This window comes from Dermacentor andersoni, chromosome 1, assembly GCF_023375885.2.
Source record: "Dermacentor andersoni chromosome 1, qqDerAnde1_hic_scaffold, whole genome shotgun sequence".
NCBI classification, from domain to species: Eukaryota; Metazoa; Arthropoda; class Arachnida; order Ixodida; family Ixodidae; genus Dermacentor; species Dermacentor andersoni.
In genome coordinates this window covers 177,128,232-177,144,465 of record NC_092814.1, presented here as the reverse complement: position 1 = coordinate 177,144,465, position 16,234 = coordinate 177,128,232, and the positions used below count along the sequence as shown (strand labels likewise).

Here is a 16,234-nt window from a genome sequence, read left to right as displayed (position 1 = left end):
CTTGGCCGCGTCGCGTTTGCGCCATAAAACTGCCAAACGAGTACCTTCATTAACGCGTGGCGGTGGGGCGCCCCCGAAAATTGCGAAACGAGGAAAGTTTCGACAGAGCTTGCAACTGCCGTACGCAGCGTAGAAGCATTATCAGGGAGGTTTTAAATATCGCATGCGCTACCATTTCAAATGCTAACGATTGCGTCTTCGCGCTATCTTCGAATATATATCCTTATTGGGGCACACGCAAGTACAGCACAAAAGAGCAAGAAAGTCACGAACAAACAAAAAACGAAACACCAAAAGCGCGAAAGGAAACGGTGACTTGACGGAACAGATAAGAGATGGAGCTCCTAGAATTAGCATGCTAAAGGGTTTAAACTAGACAAGAAGAGTGCGCAAGATCGTGCGGACTTTGCTGTATCCGGCTGGCGCAGATTTTACTATTGGCAGCGTATCTTGATTCGTTGCGACCGTAAACGCTGACCTTCATAAATTATTCTAGGTATGGGCGTAGGTAGCTAGACATCGCTGATCGTACAAATTAAATTTGTGATTTTCCAGACTAATTAGAAACGAAGCATCGAATCATTGTTGGTTTTATCTTGACAATCACTGACATTATACTCAATTAGACAATACCATTCTTTAGCACTGGAACTCGAAAGACTCGGCGAACAGCGCATATAACCTTATGTACTGCTTGGTTAGCTCGTCGCTGAAAAAGCAGAACATCACTAGTAAAAGCCGCGCAGCGAACGTCTCCGTTGCTGCCCTGTCACTTTTTAACCTGCTGCGGAATTGCAGACTTGATGGGCTGTTCGTTCATATGTGGCACGTTTGAGAGCACTTGTAATCGCGGCGAGCAAGCGTGTATTTCGCGTGCTCTTTTTTTTAATACTTCGCGGGTTTTGTTTAGGAAGCACAACAAATCATTACGCAACAAGTTGGAAGTTCAAAGCTGCTGAATTAGATGCTGCCTGGAACGTTCTCCAACTTTCGTATTCGAAGTTCTGCCCTAAAATGAATACTTACGAAGTTGGTTATGTAACACTGTGTAATTATACAATTAAGCCCAATACAAAACAAAAGTATTGCTTCCTCCGTTCCGTAGTCAGGGACATTCATTCGGTTGCGTCTTCCCAGAGTGTTTCATATGCACATGTCTAAAGTTATGACTAAAGGTACGTCGGACGTAACCATTCAACTTTTTTACAGGTACGTTAGACGGATCCGTCAGTACTTATATGGAAGTACGTCCGACATATCTCGTTGGTTTCGGCATGTTTCACGCTACGATAAACCGGGAATAAGCACGCGGAAAAGCTAAATACGCACTTCCTCGCGTCAACGTTCCTGTTGCGTGTGTTGCGGCGGAGCGCGCCTGAGTGAGGGCAGATCTGCATGCTAATCACTGCTGCAACAATTGCCGCATCTTCAGCAATGGCGTAGATGCGCAATTTCGCAGAAAGAAAAAACGCATTCCATCAGGCTTATCCGGTACTACGACAACGTGTGCTTGTCACAAATTGAATAATTATACAATTACCCCCTGCTACCAATCAGCTTGAGTGCAAATGGCGCCATGTTGCAACTGTTCTTCGCATATGCGGCAATTACGAACATGTCGAAGTCTTAACTTTGATCCACTAATGAACAGAAACGTAAACTAAACCGAAGCAGCGAAACACAACTCGTCACCGAACAGTTCGTTCCGCTGACCCCTCTCTTCAAGACGCCTTCAATTTGTGTTCGCGAACAAGCGCGAATGACGCTTGTCGTACCGTTTGCTTTGTCACTCACAAGAGCTTCCTACATGAGGTGTCTTCGGGGGACAGGTTTAATCACACCGCTGTGCAGATCAATAATACAAACTTGGAAATTGGTAGCGTGTGTACACGGGCGTCGTATGAGACGTCGGGCTTCTGCGTACGTCTAAAACAATACTGGACGGTGTTCCTACACACATATAATTTGTTGCTTCTTTGCCTCTTTAAGGTAGCGAATTCCGTAAGTGGGCCTGTGCGCTAACGTGGGGGAGAATTTAAGTGCTGTAACTCACTTCGAGGGCTATCAATGTCAACGCAGCCGAGGGTTCGCTTTTTAAACGAAAGAGACGATCAGAAGTGGCTGTAGGCGTGCGATACGTTATAGATAAAATGTTGTGTATAGAATTCAGGTGCACAAGCATTTGTCTTCGGAAACGCCGAAACCATAAAACATCATGCAGAAGTAACCACAACAGTTTCCATACAGTGGTTAATATCCCACGTAGAGTAATGACTGCTATTTTCCCGTTCTTGGCGTTGCGTTAGAAAACCCTAATGCCACACTAGAGTACTCGGGTCTGGTTCAATACCAAGTGAGTACAAATTTTTCATATGTTTTTCCCCTTCGGCAGATTTTATGAAATAGGCAAAACCAATTTCGCCGCTACATCTGACAAGGGCAACATGACAGCAAACAGTGCGTCCTCACTACTGCCCGACAGCCACACAGTCTGTCGGGTCATGCGTTGAAAAGTTCATTTCGCTGCTTTTTTACATGTGCTAAAGCGCAGTTGTAAAGACAGCGAAATAAACATACTGTAGGGACAGCGCAATAAACATGCTAAACGCATGACCCGACGGTCCGATACATGCGACTCTCGAGTGGTAGTGAGCACTCCTTGGTGCCATCTTGCCAGCGCCAAATGTAAGACGCCAAAATGGTTTTAGCCGCGTCAGACAGAGTGCCGCAGGGCACTGTGTCTGAGAAACCTGTGAATTAAAAATGGTGACTTGGTGGTTCGAGCCTGACCAGAGTGCACAATCTGTGTCCTCGCCAAGGTTTTAATGTGGTTTGCATCGGGGGTCCGTTTTGAAGGCAGAGTAATAACAGGCGTGATTGGACCGATCTTGGTAATGGTATCGCATTACAGCCGCTCGGGTGTAGCATGTGGATTTAGCTCCTTTGCCTCCTTCTCCTAGTGTTGAGTCGGTGTCTCGATGGCTATACGTAGGGTAGGGTCTCACACACAGTTGAGGCGCGGGAAAGCACGCAGAACAGCTGTGACGTCAGCCCGGAAGAGTATGGAGTTGTTACGCCTCGCCTCCTGGACGAACATTCGTTTCATGCGGCCAAAACTGACACCAAGTGCGTCAAACTATCGCTCGTACAAGGAAGACGTTACCTACGCTACAGAACTCCGAAAGCTCCGTACATGGCCGCGAGTTTCCAGCGGCTAACATCAAGGAGCATGTACGTGCGCGTACGCGTCTGTGTCCGGTCATGGGCCACTGCGAAACTTTCTCATTTTCTAAAGCGCGTTGCGTGTGGGAGAGTGGCGGCGTTAGAAGCAGGAAGTCGCCAGCGTGGTGGGCTTTGCCGATAAGCCCAGGCATAAAAGTGGAGAAAAGAGCTACGCTATCAAGCTCGGGCACAGCATCAAGCTAAAACGCAAGCTCTTTCAAATTTCCTTCGTTAACCTCGTACATAATATCGATGGTGGTTTTTTTTTCTTCATTCAACAATGAGGTACCTAGTCATTCCTAAACATTAAAGGAAAACAAATGTTACCGAAGATTTCTTTATGTGGCGGCTAGCAACGTACAGTCGGTTTCAACTTGAATTAAACCCTCGAATAAACAATATTAGTGCGCGTTTCTTTAAACACCTTGTACATTGCAAGCGTGTAGGAGAGAAGGAAGGGAATATGGGGATGGTTGGAGTGTTGGGATAGGTCAAATAATTCAAACACCATTTGAGCTATATAGTTGAGGGAACCCGTCCCCAATAGCGCCACCGTACATATATCGCTTCGTCAAGGAGTGCGGGTGAATCGAAAATCGCCTTTTCGATTGCATAATGTAATCGCATTTTTGTTGCAGCAAGGCAGATGAGTCAATGAAGAAAAATCTTCAAAACTTGCAATTCTGGAATGTTCTCTGCCACTTTAATATTAGGCTAAATGAACGACCGTTCCACATGAAAAGCGATTTCGCCCTGTCTTGTGTCCTTGAGAGGAATGGGACAGCAGGATGGAGGGAGGATTAGGACGCCTGCCGCAGCCCTCCGTAACTGCGCTGTTATCTTAATTGTGAATTACCTCTCTATAGTTGGTTACTTACTCGTGTATTTATAACACTTTCCTAAATCAATATTAAACCAAAATTGCGACATGTAAGAACATATAATACGGGATAAACGAACTGGCCCAGAAATCATGGCAGAACTGGACCAGGAATCATGGCAGAAAAAAAAAAAGAAAGAAACAGGCATGGCAAAGGAACGTAGACGTTCAAAGCAGACCCAGTACAGCGAATGACAAGTCTTTTCTCTTGAGGTAGGAAGAAACGAAGTAACCTAACCCTCCCTGACAATGAGCCGCAGGGTCTCGCAGCAATCGGCGTTTAAGGGGCCCCGGTGTAGGTTAAAACAAATTTTTGTAAGAATATGCTTGTATGAACATCCAGGAAAGATCAGTCGTTATTGAAGGGCAAAGTCAAGAGCACTGACGGCACGGATACATTTGCGAAGGACATGAAAAGAAGAGGAGAAATATTGGCAATTATTTTTACTGCCCTTCGGACTTATGTTTATTGTAAAAGACATCGTTCCAAAGTTACCAGAGTGACAAGTGGCAAGCAGAACCACGAGACTGAAGACCTTGTGTTCAGTGTCGACCTTTCCGCGTATAAGGTCCAGTAGACACACTTTAGCCCTATATGAAATGGTCCTATCTTCTCCAGCTTGATGTCTGACTGCAAAGAATAGCAAGGGTGAAATGGGACCCGTTTGTCTCTTTCAATTTTTTTATACAATGTTTCCAGAGCATCCTCTAAGAAATAGCTTTTGTGTTGATGTAGCTGAATGTCTGATGTAAATTTAGAGATGTTCAGCATGTCGCTATGTGACAGATGAACTCAGCAAAAAAAAACGTAACTACTGTTTTGTTGATCCTGCCATTGCGCCCCCACCTATCCTGTTAATTTCCCCAAAAGCCTCTCTCCAGCAGTTCTGGACGATCATAACTAGAACGCCAATGCCTTTTTTTTTTGCAGGTTTAGAGGACGGATATGTCGAAAGCGGTGCTAATCTGCGGATTTATGTAAAACGAAAATGGGGGACTTCCCTGTGGTTCAGCTTCCATTTAGCAGTTGCCTCTTGTGGACTAAAGTGAGCAATTAAAAAAATATTAGTGAGTTCTTTTAGGCTATCTCTGGACATCGTGACTTGCGCGAGTAATGTCCGCCTCTTCAGGTAATCCACCTGAACAGGACAGATGGCGCTCTTTGTCACAGACGATTTTTTTAATTTGCTCGTAATAAAATATTTAAAACATCAGGTAACACAGCCGATACTTGAAGATTAACGACGCCAGAACTACAAATTTTCTAGACTTCTGAGCAGCATCAATTATTTAATTAACGAGAAGGATGAAGTATAACCAAACTTTACTTTAAAACCAGACTTTTCGGAGCCTAACCAGATCCTTCTTCAGGGATGAGATGGCGTGAGGAGTAGTAGTGCTTATATTTCGCTTCTCTTTAATTCTCTTGTCCCCAACCAGGCACATATCTGCCGAACGTTCACCTTTGCATTAATCGTTTGCTGGGTGGCTTAACGATTGCAGTGCCGGACGTCTCTATATGCGCGTTTTTCTGTTTCCTTTAGTTCTAAACTGCTTTATTTCTAAATACAGTTAAGAAACTAGACCGATCATTTTAAAGCTATTAGACTTCCGTAACAAATCGAAAATCCTAAGAAACTGTTATAGGCCAAAGGGGAGCAGTTTTTCAATCAGCGAAGATTTTTCTTGGCGCGTGAGAAACATCAGTAAAACAAACTGGGACTACGCGAAAGCTAGAAAAGAATCGTAGGTTTATGACAAACAGCGTATCAATGGTGACCTATCCCGATGGGATGATGAAACAAATGACGCCGTCCTAATACGACCACATTCTGCTACTTCGATCCCACAAAATCAGGAAGCAGGAAAACCAGCAAGACGCCCTCGGTACAACGCACTTCACACAAGATAACCTTCTGCAATATTAAAGCGCGTAGCATACTAAAGAAAACTGGCGTCCTTGAAAAGTTACTTCTTTATAACGAAACAGATTTTGTTACTTTAATCTAGACATTGCCAACAATTGTTATCATGGATGCTGAAACCACACCGCCAAACTACGTAATCGTAAGGAAGGACCGACTAACACGTGATGTTGGCGTCGCCTTATTGATTAAAACTGAAATTGTTGATATTGTGTTACTTGATGTCATCGGCGTGAAAGGAATTTTTTGTAAGCTATCATTTTCAGCATGCAGTCGCTCACGTGATGTTAATGTGATGGAAAGGCTGAGCAAGATAACATCCTGGGTGCCAGAGTAGTACTTCTCGAAGATTTTGTTCTGCTTAATGTGAACTGGCCAAGATTTCAACACCACTCACTCAGTGCCGATATGTTCTCGATCTCATGCTTTTACGGAATCTCAGCAAAATGGTAACAAAGCAAACAAGGGTTCAAGGAACTACTTCCAACATACCGTGCTTGATTTAGTTCTTGTGAGCCATCATTCTCCTTGTTTGCTTCTCTATTACCAACATTTTTAGTTGTACACCTTGTAAACACCCTCTTTCCATATAATGTTGCATTGTTTATTAGTTACGCAAGATTACACCTTTTTTTTCTTCTCGATGTTCTAGTATTTAAAAAAAGTACATATTTTCATCTATCACTGCTTTTGCAAACACTGAGGTTTTTTATAATGTGTTATGTACATTAGCGCATTCTGTTTATTATGTTGATCACGTATTTTTATCACATGTGTTTACTCGTCCTTTCTTGAATTGGTTTTTTTCGTTTTTTACGCCAGATTCTTCTAGGTAACTGTAGGTTGTACCCATATGTTGAATCTGTGATGTTGTAATTAATTTTTTTGTCTTAGCCTAGCAAAAACGTGTGCAATAATACTCTTGTAAATATATACTGTATTTACATTAGCTTTGTTGCTCGTATCTCCTACAACAATTGTACTTGCCCTTGCTATTATAATTCCATGAGGAATTGACAGTATGTGAAATAAATAAGGGCTCTGCTATTGCTTTGCCTTGTTACTGATGAATATAGTTTTGTACAGGAGGGCCCGATATAGTCTTTGACAATGAGGCCTTCTTCTGCATACAAAATCTTGTAGCATCAGTAAGCTTTCGTTAATAAATTTTGCTCCTTATTCTGTATGAAGCTTCAATAGCTCCCCTAGTCATAAGGATATACCATAAACACCATCAGTACAATGACAGGAGGGCCCAATACATCTTTGTCCTGATGCTAATCACCGAAAGATGAATCTTCAAGCACGGCCGAGAGCAAATGTTGCTGTGCATGCCCATTACCAATTTAAAATAACATAGATCCGGCCATTTTCTCATGCGTGTTTAGACGAACATTTCCAATGACACTGGCAATCCTAGTAAAGTATGTCTTCCATTTATCTGATGAATGTACGTCGCTGGAGGAGGGGATCTTACGGCTTCCAACGGTTCAAATTCCGCTTTTTTCCTAGCTGAAGAGAGATTTGTAGCAGTGGCAGGCAGTGTAATTTCGGCCAAGGAAACGACGCAAGAACAACGAGCTATAAAGCACTGCAGGTTGGATGAAAGTAAGATGTTCTTGCACATTTGGAGGACCAGTGCTCCAGTGAGCAGTAAGAATATAGAAAGGTGGCCCTGGAACGCAATAAGCTGTTACACTTTTCTGAAAAGAATGGTGCCTGTGTTCAGAAACCGCTATTACACTAGAATTTATTTGTAAGAGCAAACTCCAAGCAATCCTGATATTGGACATATTATCAGTGGAGGCCACCGGCCAGATGAAAAGAACACTTATGAACGAAAACCTTTGCGAATTCACAAAGCTATTCATTCTTAAGTGTTCATCGCCGTTGGCCGCTTGCTTCCGCTAATAGTACGTCCAGCAGGTGGATTGGCTGGCATTTCCTCTTACGTACAATACTATCGTAAGAGCTGCTTGTGAATACAGGCCCTCAAGCCGAATTCATAAAGCTTTTCGTTCGGAAGTGCTACTTGCCAATGGGCGGCCGCCTTCGCCAAAAATGTGCCCAGCATTATGATTGGCTGGCATTCCCTTTCATGAATCATTCTAGAGTAAGAGCTTTTCGTCTACGGTTGAAATAACAAAGCTTTTCGTTCGGAAGTGCTACTTCACAATGGACCGCCGCCTTCGCCAATAATAATATGCCTTGCATAGAGATTGGCTGAAATTTCATCTTCCGAAAAATTTTAGCGCGAGAAGGCTTTGTGAATTCGGGCCCTGGTCTTTATAGTATCACGCAAGTCCACTGAAAAACAAAGGAAACTGCAAAATATTTGATAACGTTGCAGTTCGGCATCTTAATGTCTAACTGTAATACCCCTTACTACGCGTTCTTAGGAAGATGCGCCAGGTTCGTAACTGCCTGCGTAGGTAAACAGACGCGGTGCATAGCACCACCAAAGTTCTTGCCTGCCAGGAGTGGTTGACCAAGCGGCCCCACCAAGAGTTTCCGAGTGTGCACTGGAACTGCTCGCTAGTTAGGAAGCACGAGGCACGATGAATCTGATTAAAATGTCCCAGATCGGCGCCATTCTCAGCGATGTCCTGAATGTGCGCCTCGACGATGTGCTCGAAGCGGTGCTCTTCCCTCCAGAGGCCTTTCTCGACCTCGGCCACGTCCGGCAGCTCCCAGGAAGGAGCCGCGCGATCCGCGTGATACCACACGAACAGCAGACCAAGGGATTCACGCGACTCCCATCTGGTGGCTTTCACGAACTCCGGAACTGTAGGGAAAAAAATGGAGGTTATTTGGCACAGAAACGTATACGGTAATCGATCTATTTTGACGACATTGAAAACGTAGGCAGCTATTCTGCAGCCGGCTTCTACGCAGACATTAAATTCTTAAGTGATTAAGGAATTATAGCATGAAGTGATATGATAGCATTCTGGCAAAACAGCCGGGCCCGTAGTCACAAAAAAAGGTTCTTATGCTCTAACTGTTCGTAAGAGCCAATTCTACCTAATCGTGACGATTGACAAATGATTAGCGAAGGAGACCAGCAATGGCAAAGACAACTTACGAACAAAAACCTTCGTGAATTCGACCTCAGTTTTCGCCAGCGTGCGTGGAGAGCCAGTGCATAAAGAATCAACATTAATAAAACGTTGAATTGTGCTATGTCTATGCTCGTACTGTTATTCTACGCTCTTACACAACTCAATGAAGTACAAACGCTAGAAATACAAGTGTTAGTAACAAGAAGAAAAGACCTCAGAAGAATTCACAAAACTTCTGGTACGTAATTAAACTTTGGCATTGGTTGGCCGGCTTCACTAATAGTATGTCCAGCATCAGGATTGGCTGGAATTTTTTCTTACGAACAATTCCAGCCTAAGGGCATTTTTTCGATACAGGCACTGGTAAATGGGTGGTGACGGAAATCACCTGCATACGGTGTACACATACATAAAAAACAACTTGAGCGCATTGAGCTTAAGCCATCAAAAGCATCGCCAAGCGAAGTGAAACATATTAAATGAAAGGCAATAACAGTGAAGCGAATAAATCGCTATCGATTGCAAGCTGTTCGCATACAAATCTCTGGTGAGCCAGGTTCTTGAATATGCCTCCGTTGTGTGGTATTGTAAGCGCAGGCTCTCCACCCCTGATTCGCCAGGCTTTTACTAGGTCAAAATGAACCCTGATGTTTTCTTTCCCCAATTTTGATAAAGTAGTTCCAACCACCTTTCTAAACTGCTTTCCATATCTCCCCGAATGCCGACAAGGCCAGAGTGAAATTGTGGTTGCAAAAGAAACGGGAGAAAGTGAAACAATTAAGGACAACAACCGAACATAACTTAAGCGGCCTAACTTCACGAACAACCTGTTCTTACCCTATCGCAGTGGCGTACTTATCGCACGTAATGGTGCCACTGAACACTCTGGTCAACTCCACAGTTACGAAATCACAATCGCGCTAGCTTTGTGGTCCCTATTCAGAACATGTACTTGCGTCGTACGCAAACGTTTCATCCCGCTTACTCACGTTTCTTTCTTCCTCTAGTCCATACAGGACACGTGCCTTAAACGAACAACTAATGTTGCGTAACATACGCACTCCGCAGAACCCTTAAAATAATGCGTCTTCTAATAACTAGTTCCTCGCACGCTTGCTAGAGAAGTCAGAACGCGGCCGTTCTCAACACACACGAGCGACCCAGTCATAAACATTCTGCATCCTTCCGTCCGCACAGGACACGCGCTAATATAAATAAGAACGCTTCTCAGTGCAAATTATGCACTTAAAGAAAACCTACGCGCTTAACCTTAGAAACTTCGAAAACACTTCTACAAGAAGGTTAACTAATGCACACGCGCGTTGCCATAGGCCTCTTACCGATAACCTTGGCGCTTCAGTTTACTCACACAAAAAAAGCCAATCTACTCATTAACACCTCGCGAAACTAAACGTTTACATTGAACGCATCGCTTGAATCTCGGAGCTTATCAAACGAAAACATAAACAAAGCTCCTACCTTACATATTAAAAGAAACTTTAGTCTTAAATCGCGAAAATTTTCAAATGCTCAAAAATAAAACAAAAGAAAACGTTTGACTTCTACGGAAGTTGTTTTCATCTCCCGTTCATAACGTTTACGACTGACTAATTCATACTTTTTAGCCGTACTCGAGGTGGTCGCGGTTCGGAAGCTCTTGTGGCTACCCAGAAACAACAAAAGGACCGACATACTATCAGCTCCTTCAAGACATTATAGACTCTTGCCAATTTGCGTCCTGGCGCCAGGCTTTCATCATGAATTCGACTGACCGCGTCGCGACTTCCTACCACTTCGTCTCGTCTTGCCACCTTGCGCTCCTTCGCACTACATGCTGCATTTCGGAAAGAACGACGGAACGACGAGGAACATAATTGCCCCTCGCCCTTTGTCATGATCCGCGCTCTACATGCTTCTCGGTCTCTTTTTGACAGGTGGCTCGAACGTGTTTGATGCGCACACGTCGTCCACGACGCCCGCGCCTTTGTTTTCCTCGCGCCCTGGCTTTTTGCGTCTGCCGCCGCCTTTGGCTGCGCTACATTATTCACCGCATTCCGATCCTTACGGCGCTTCTTTCTACGGCTCTTTTTCCTCGAACTCCCTTTCATGCCGCCTTCTCGCACCCCAAGCTGGCTGGTACACATATCGTCGGCCCGGATCGCTCTCCTACCCGCACAGTCTGAGTAATTTTCTTTTAAATCAACTCTCTGTTTGCCTCGACTGGCGGACATTATTATTATTATTATTATTATTATTATTATTATTATTATTATTATTATTATTATTATTATTATTATTGTAATGGGTGCACTGAACAGTTCCGAGGGTAACGTCTCTTCGTAACCGAGGAGGCAGGTGACGCAGAGCAGGAACAGCTGGTTGCCAGAACGGCTCACACTCGTGCCAAGCACTGGCGATCCGGCTGGCCCACTGGTTGCACAGCAGGCACGGAAGAGACGATCTTGCTGGCCTTGTTCTTGTGCTCTTCTTATTACAATTACCCCCGGTGCAAAAGCGGAGCCATCCTGGCGACTTACGACGTGGAGACGAGCGAGTCATAGAATTGTTTCAGGCGGCGCACGTGAACCACATCCCGTCCACGGCGGCGCTTGTCGGATGTCGATGTAAGCGGCTCTATGACATAGTTGACCGGAGAGATGCATTCGACGATGCGGTATGGTCCATCATACTGCGAGAGAAGTTTTGTCGAAAGTCCAGGCGTGGTAGAAGGCACGGACAACAAGACAAGGGTGCCGGGAGCGAAGTTCGGATTCCTAGCGTCGCCATCACGATTGGCTTTTTGTCGTTGTTGGTCAGCGGAGGTGAACTTTCGGGCTAATTGACGGCATTCCTCGGCGTATCGGGCGACGGCTGAAACGGGAGCACATTCTGACGCGTCTGGTGCATAAGGCAAAACCGTATCGATGGTATGGGAAGGATCGCGACCGTAGAGAAGAAAGTACGGAGAAAATCCTGTGGTACTTTGTGTAGCCGTATTATATGCGTACGTGACAAATGGGAGGATGATGTCCCAGTTTGTATGCTCCGATGAAACGTACATGGCGAGCATATCACCAAGGGTGCGATTGAAACGCTCTGTAAGTCCGTTAGTTTGAGGGTGGTACGCCGTGGTGGTCCGGTGAACAATGCGGCATTGAGCAAGCAGAGCTTCAACCACCTGCGACAGAAACACACGGCCTCTATCACTCAGCAGCTCCCGAGGTGGGCCATGACGAAGAATGCAACGATGGAGCAGAAAGGATGCAACGTCACTGGCGGTGGCTGCAGGTATAGCAGCGGTTTCGGCATAGCGTGTAAGGTGATCAACTGCGACGATAATCCATCGTTTTCCAGCGGGTGTTAGTGGTAGCGGCCCGTACAGGTCAATTCCCACACGGTCGAAGGCATGAGCAGGGCACGGAAGCGGCTGTAATAAACCGTGGGCCGGATGAGGCGGAGATTTGCGGCGTTGGCATTGCGGGCTCGAGCGGACAAGCTTTTGGACAAAAGTAAACATTATTCGCCAGTAGTACCGTTGCCGCAGGCGCTCATACGTCTTCAAAACGCCTGCGTGTGCACATTGTGGGTCAGTATGGAAAGACGCGCACATGTCGCAACGCAAAGTCCTAGGGATAACCAGGAGCCACTTGCGACCATCGGGCTGGTAGTTGCGTCGATACAAGAGGTTATCCCGGACAGCAAAATGGACAGCCTGGCGACGCAGGGAGCGGGAGATGGGAGATGCAGGCGAGCCAGAAAGGAGATCCAAAAGAGAGGCCACCCACGGATCCTTGCGCTGTTCTGATGCGAAGGTGTCGATGTCGACCGAGGATACCGCCGTAATGGTGGAGAGGGAGGCCGTGTCGGCTGGCAGCGGAGAGCGGGACTGAGCGTCAGCGTCAGTGTGCTTGCGACCTGAGCGGTATACGACGTGTATGTCGTATTCTTGAATGCGCAGAGCCCAGCGGGCAAGGCGTCCAGACGGATCTTTTAAAGAGGATAACCAACAAAGGGCGTGATGGTCAGTAACCACATTGAAAGGCCTGCCCTATAAATAGGGGCGAAACTTCCCGAGGGCCCAAACGATGGCCAGGCATTCTTTTTCTGTGACGCTGTAATTGCGTTCCGCTTTGGTCAGCGCACGACTGGCGTAAGCAACGACGTACTCAGAGTAGCCAGACTTGCGCTGCGCAAGGACAGCGCCAAGGCCAATACCACTGGCATTGGTATGCACTTCAGTTGGGGCGGTGGGGTCGTAGTGTCGCAGTATAGGCGGAGACGTCAGGAGACGGCGTAAGGTCACGAACGCGGTGTCGCATGCAGGAGACCAGGAGGATAGGTCATTGGCGCCACTTAAGAGTTGTGTCAGAGGTGATATTATCGATGCAAAATTGCGAACAAGCGTCTGAAGTAACAACAGAGGCCGATGAAGGCGCGGAGTTCTTTGAGTGTCTTAGGTTTCGGAAATTGTGCCACGGCGCGAAGTTTTGATGGGTCGGGGCAAATGCCGTCTTGTGATACGACGTGACCTAGAATCATGAGCTTGCGCGCGGCGAACTGGCACTTTTTCAGGTTCAGTTGCAGGCCTGCGTTGGTCAAGGACGTCAACACTTGCCTAAGGCGAAGAAGATGCGTGCTGAAATCAGGGGCGAACACAACGATGTCATCGAGATAGCACAAACACGTGCTCCATTTTAGGCCGCGCAAGATATTGTCCATCATTCGTTCAAAGGTAGCAGGTGCATTGCATAGGCCAAATGGCATCACATTAAATTCGTATAAACCATCTGGCGTAATGAATGCAGTTTTAGGGCGATCAACTGCTGACATCGGGACCTGCCAGTAGCCCGAGCACAAATCCAACGAAGAGAAGAATTTAGCGCCTTGCAAGCTGTCCAGAGTGTCGTCAATGCGCGGTAGAGGGTAGACGTCTTTGCGCGTTATCTTGGAACCGAATGGAACCATCTTTTTTTGTGACGAGAACCACCGGTGATGCCCACGGGCTACTGGAAGGTCGAATGACGCCGCGCTGAAGCATGTCGTCCACGTGCTCACTGATCACCTGACGCTCCTTGGTGGATACGCGGTACGGGCGCTGCCGCAATGGCGCGTTGGAGCCAGTGTCGATGTGGTGGCTGACGGTTGACGAGCGACCCAGAGTAGGCTGAGCGACATCAAAAGAAGAGCGGAACTGGGCAAGCAGGTGAAGAAGCTGGGAGCGCGGCTCGGAAGTAAGGTCATCGGTAATGAAAGGTGGCTGGTGGCCTGTTCGACTGTGGAATAAAATAAGTGTCGTGGAGAGGTTGCACGTTGGCGTAGGGAGGCGACTGCACAAACTCATCAGAGTGCAGCATGCGGCGGCGGCAGAGTCGTGCAACATGGCCGGGAATACCGCAGGCATAACATATGGGCCTGTTGTCTTGCGTGCGCCAAGGATTAGTAAAGGCAGGAGCAGGTCGATGAACGGGACTATGAACGGGTGGTGGCGGCCGAGGATGTAGCGCAACGAGTGGTTGACGAGGGAGCTGCGCGGCGACGGATGCGTAAGTGGCGCGGCGGCAGGGTACTGCTGATGCTGCATTGGTAGAGCCTCAGCAACTTGGTTTTCAATAACCCGCCAGAGCGTAGGAGCGACCTGTGTAGGAGGCTGTTGCGGCAGCGGCTGCTGTAGCTCAGCGAAGGGTAGCAGAGAAAGCTGACGTGCAACTTCCTCCCGCACGAAAGCTTGGATTTGTGTGAGCAAGGAGGAGCGATCAGAGCAGGCTGTCATGGAAGAGAGGGCCTCGTCAGCCACTGAGGGGCGCCTAGTCAACTCGCGCTGCTTCCTCAACTCGTCGTAGCTTTGGCACAAGTTTATGAGCTCTGCTACGGTGCGCGGGCGCTTGGCGATCAACATTTGGAAAATGTCATCGGCGATGCCCATCAAAATGTGCTTCAATTTGTCATTTTCGGGCATAGACGCATCCACACGTTTGCATAGGTCTAGAACCTCTTCAATATAACAGGTGAATGTTTCACCGGGTTGTTGCGCTCGCTCTCGTAACCGCTGCTCGGCGTGCAACTTGTGGACGGCAGAGCGACCGAAAACTGCAGCGAAACTGGTCTTGAAAGCGGACCAGGACTGAAAGTCGGCTTCGTGATTTTTAAACCACAGGTGAGCCACTCCCGCAAGGTAGAATATGACGGCATTTAACTTGGCGGTATCATCCCATCGATTGTGCAAGCTCACCCGTTCGTACGTAGCCAACCAGTCATTGACGTCCTGTTCATCCGTACCGCTGAAAACCGCTGGATGGCGTTGCGGGACAGCGCCAGAGCAGGCAACGGGGGTGGCGGCGACGTCGGCTGGGGAGAGTCAGGCATGATGGGAGGCAGAGTCCGAGACCGGAGTTCCAGGGTGTAGATGTTCTTGAGTACCCCGCACCTTCCACCAATGGTAATGGGTGCACTGAACAGTTCCGAGGGTAACGTCTCTTCGTAACCGACGAGGCAGGTGACGCAGAGCAGGTACAGCTGGTTGCCCGAACGGCTCACACTCGTGCCAAGCACTGGCGATCCGGCTGGCCTTGTTCTTGTGCTCTTCTTCTTCATTACATTATTATTATTATTATTATTATTATTATTATTATTATTATTATTATTATTATTATTATTATTATTATTATTATTATTTATTTTGAACACTTATACACAGTTAACAGGAACGGGAAAGCGAGGAGCAGGCTGGCAACTGCCACCGGAAGGGGCACAACGCCTGCCTACTCTTCTGAAGGGAGGTGAAAGCAATACAGAAATGGAAGATAGGAAGGAGGGGAGGAAAGAGCAAAGGAAGAGCCACAGGAGAAATCTAAAGACTAAAGTAGAACACAGTACACTACGCACGTTGTTCTGCCGAGTTTCGACTCTGCAGCCGAAATTAAAGTGACGCATCGATCCCTGAACCATGCAGTTATCTTCCCTTGAGCTACGCAGCTCGCAATCCTGCGTACTGCCCTCAACTACATCGTCCAGCTGGCACTTCCCTTCGGCACGCAGATCAGACTCGACATGGGTGCTCGCGTCTGTCGGGTCAGCAGTACTCTGTGCTTCGTTAACAACCTCGTTAACATTACAAGCGACGCACACGCGCGGTGACTGTGCCAATT

At 46.9% G+C, this 16,234-nt stretch overlaps 1 protein-coding gene across 1 annotated transcript in view; it reads right to left on the bottom strand.

The window, feature by feature from the left end:
• LOC126547205 (cholesterol 7-desaturase nvd-like) overlaps window positions 1-16,234 on the bottom strand; it is a 59,200-nt gene that overhangs the window by 26,864 nt on the left and 16,102 nt on the right. The window contains exon 6 of the mRNA XM_072288059.1: window positions 8,499-8,812. Coding sequence (XP_072144160.1) covers window positions 8,499-8,812 — 314 coding nt within the window. The remainder of the gene's footprint in view (window positions 1-8,498; window positions 8,813-16,234) is intronic.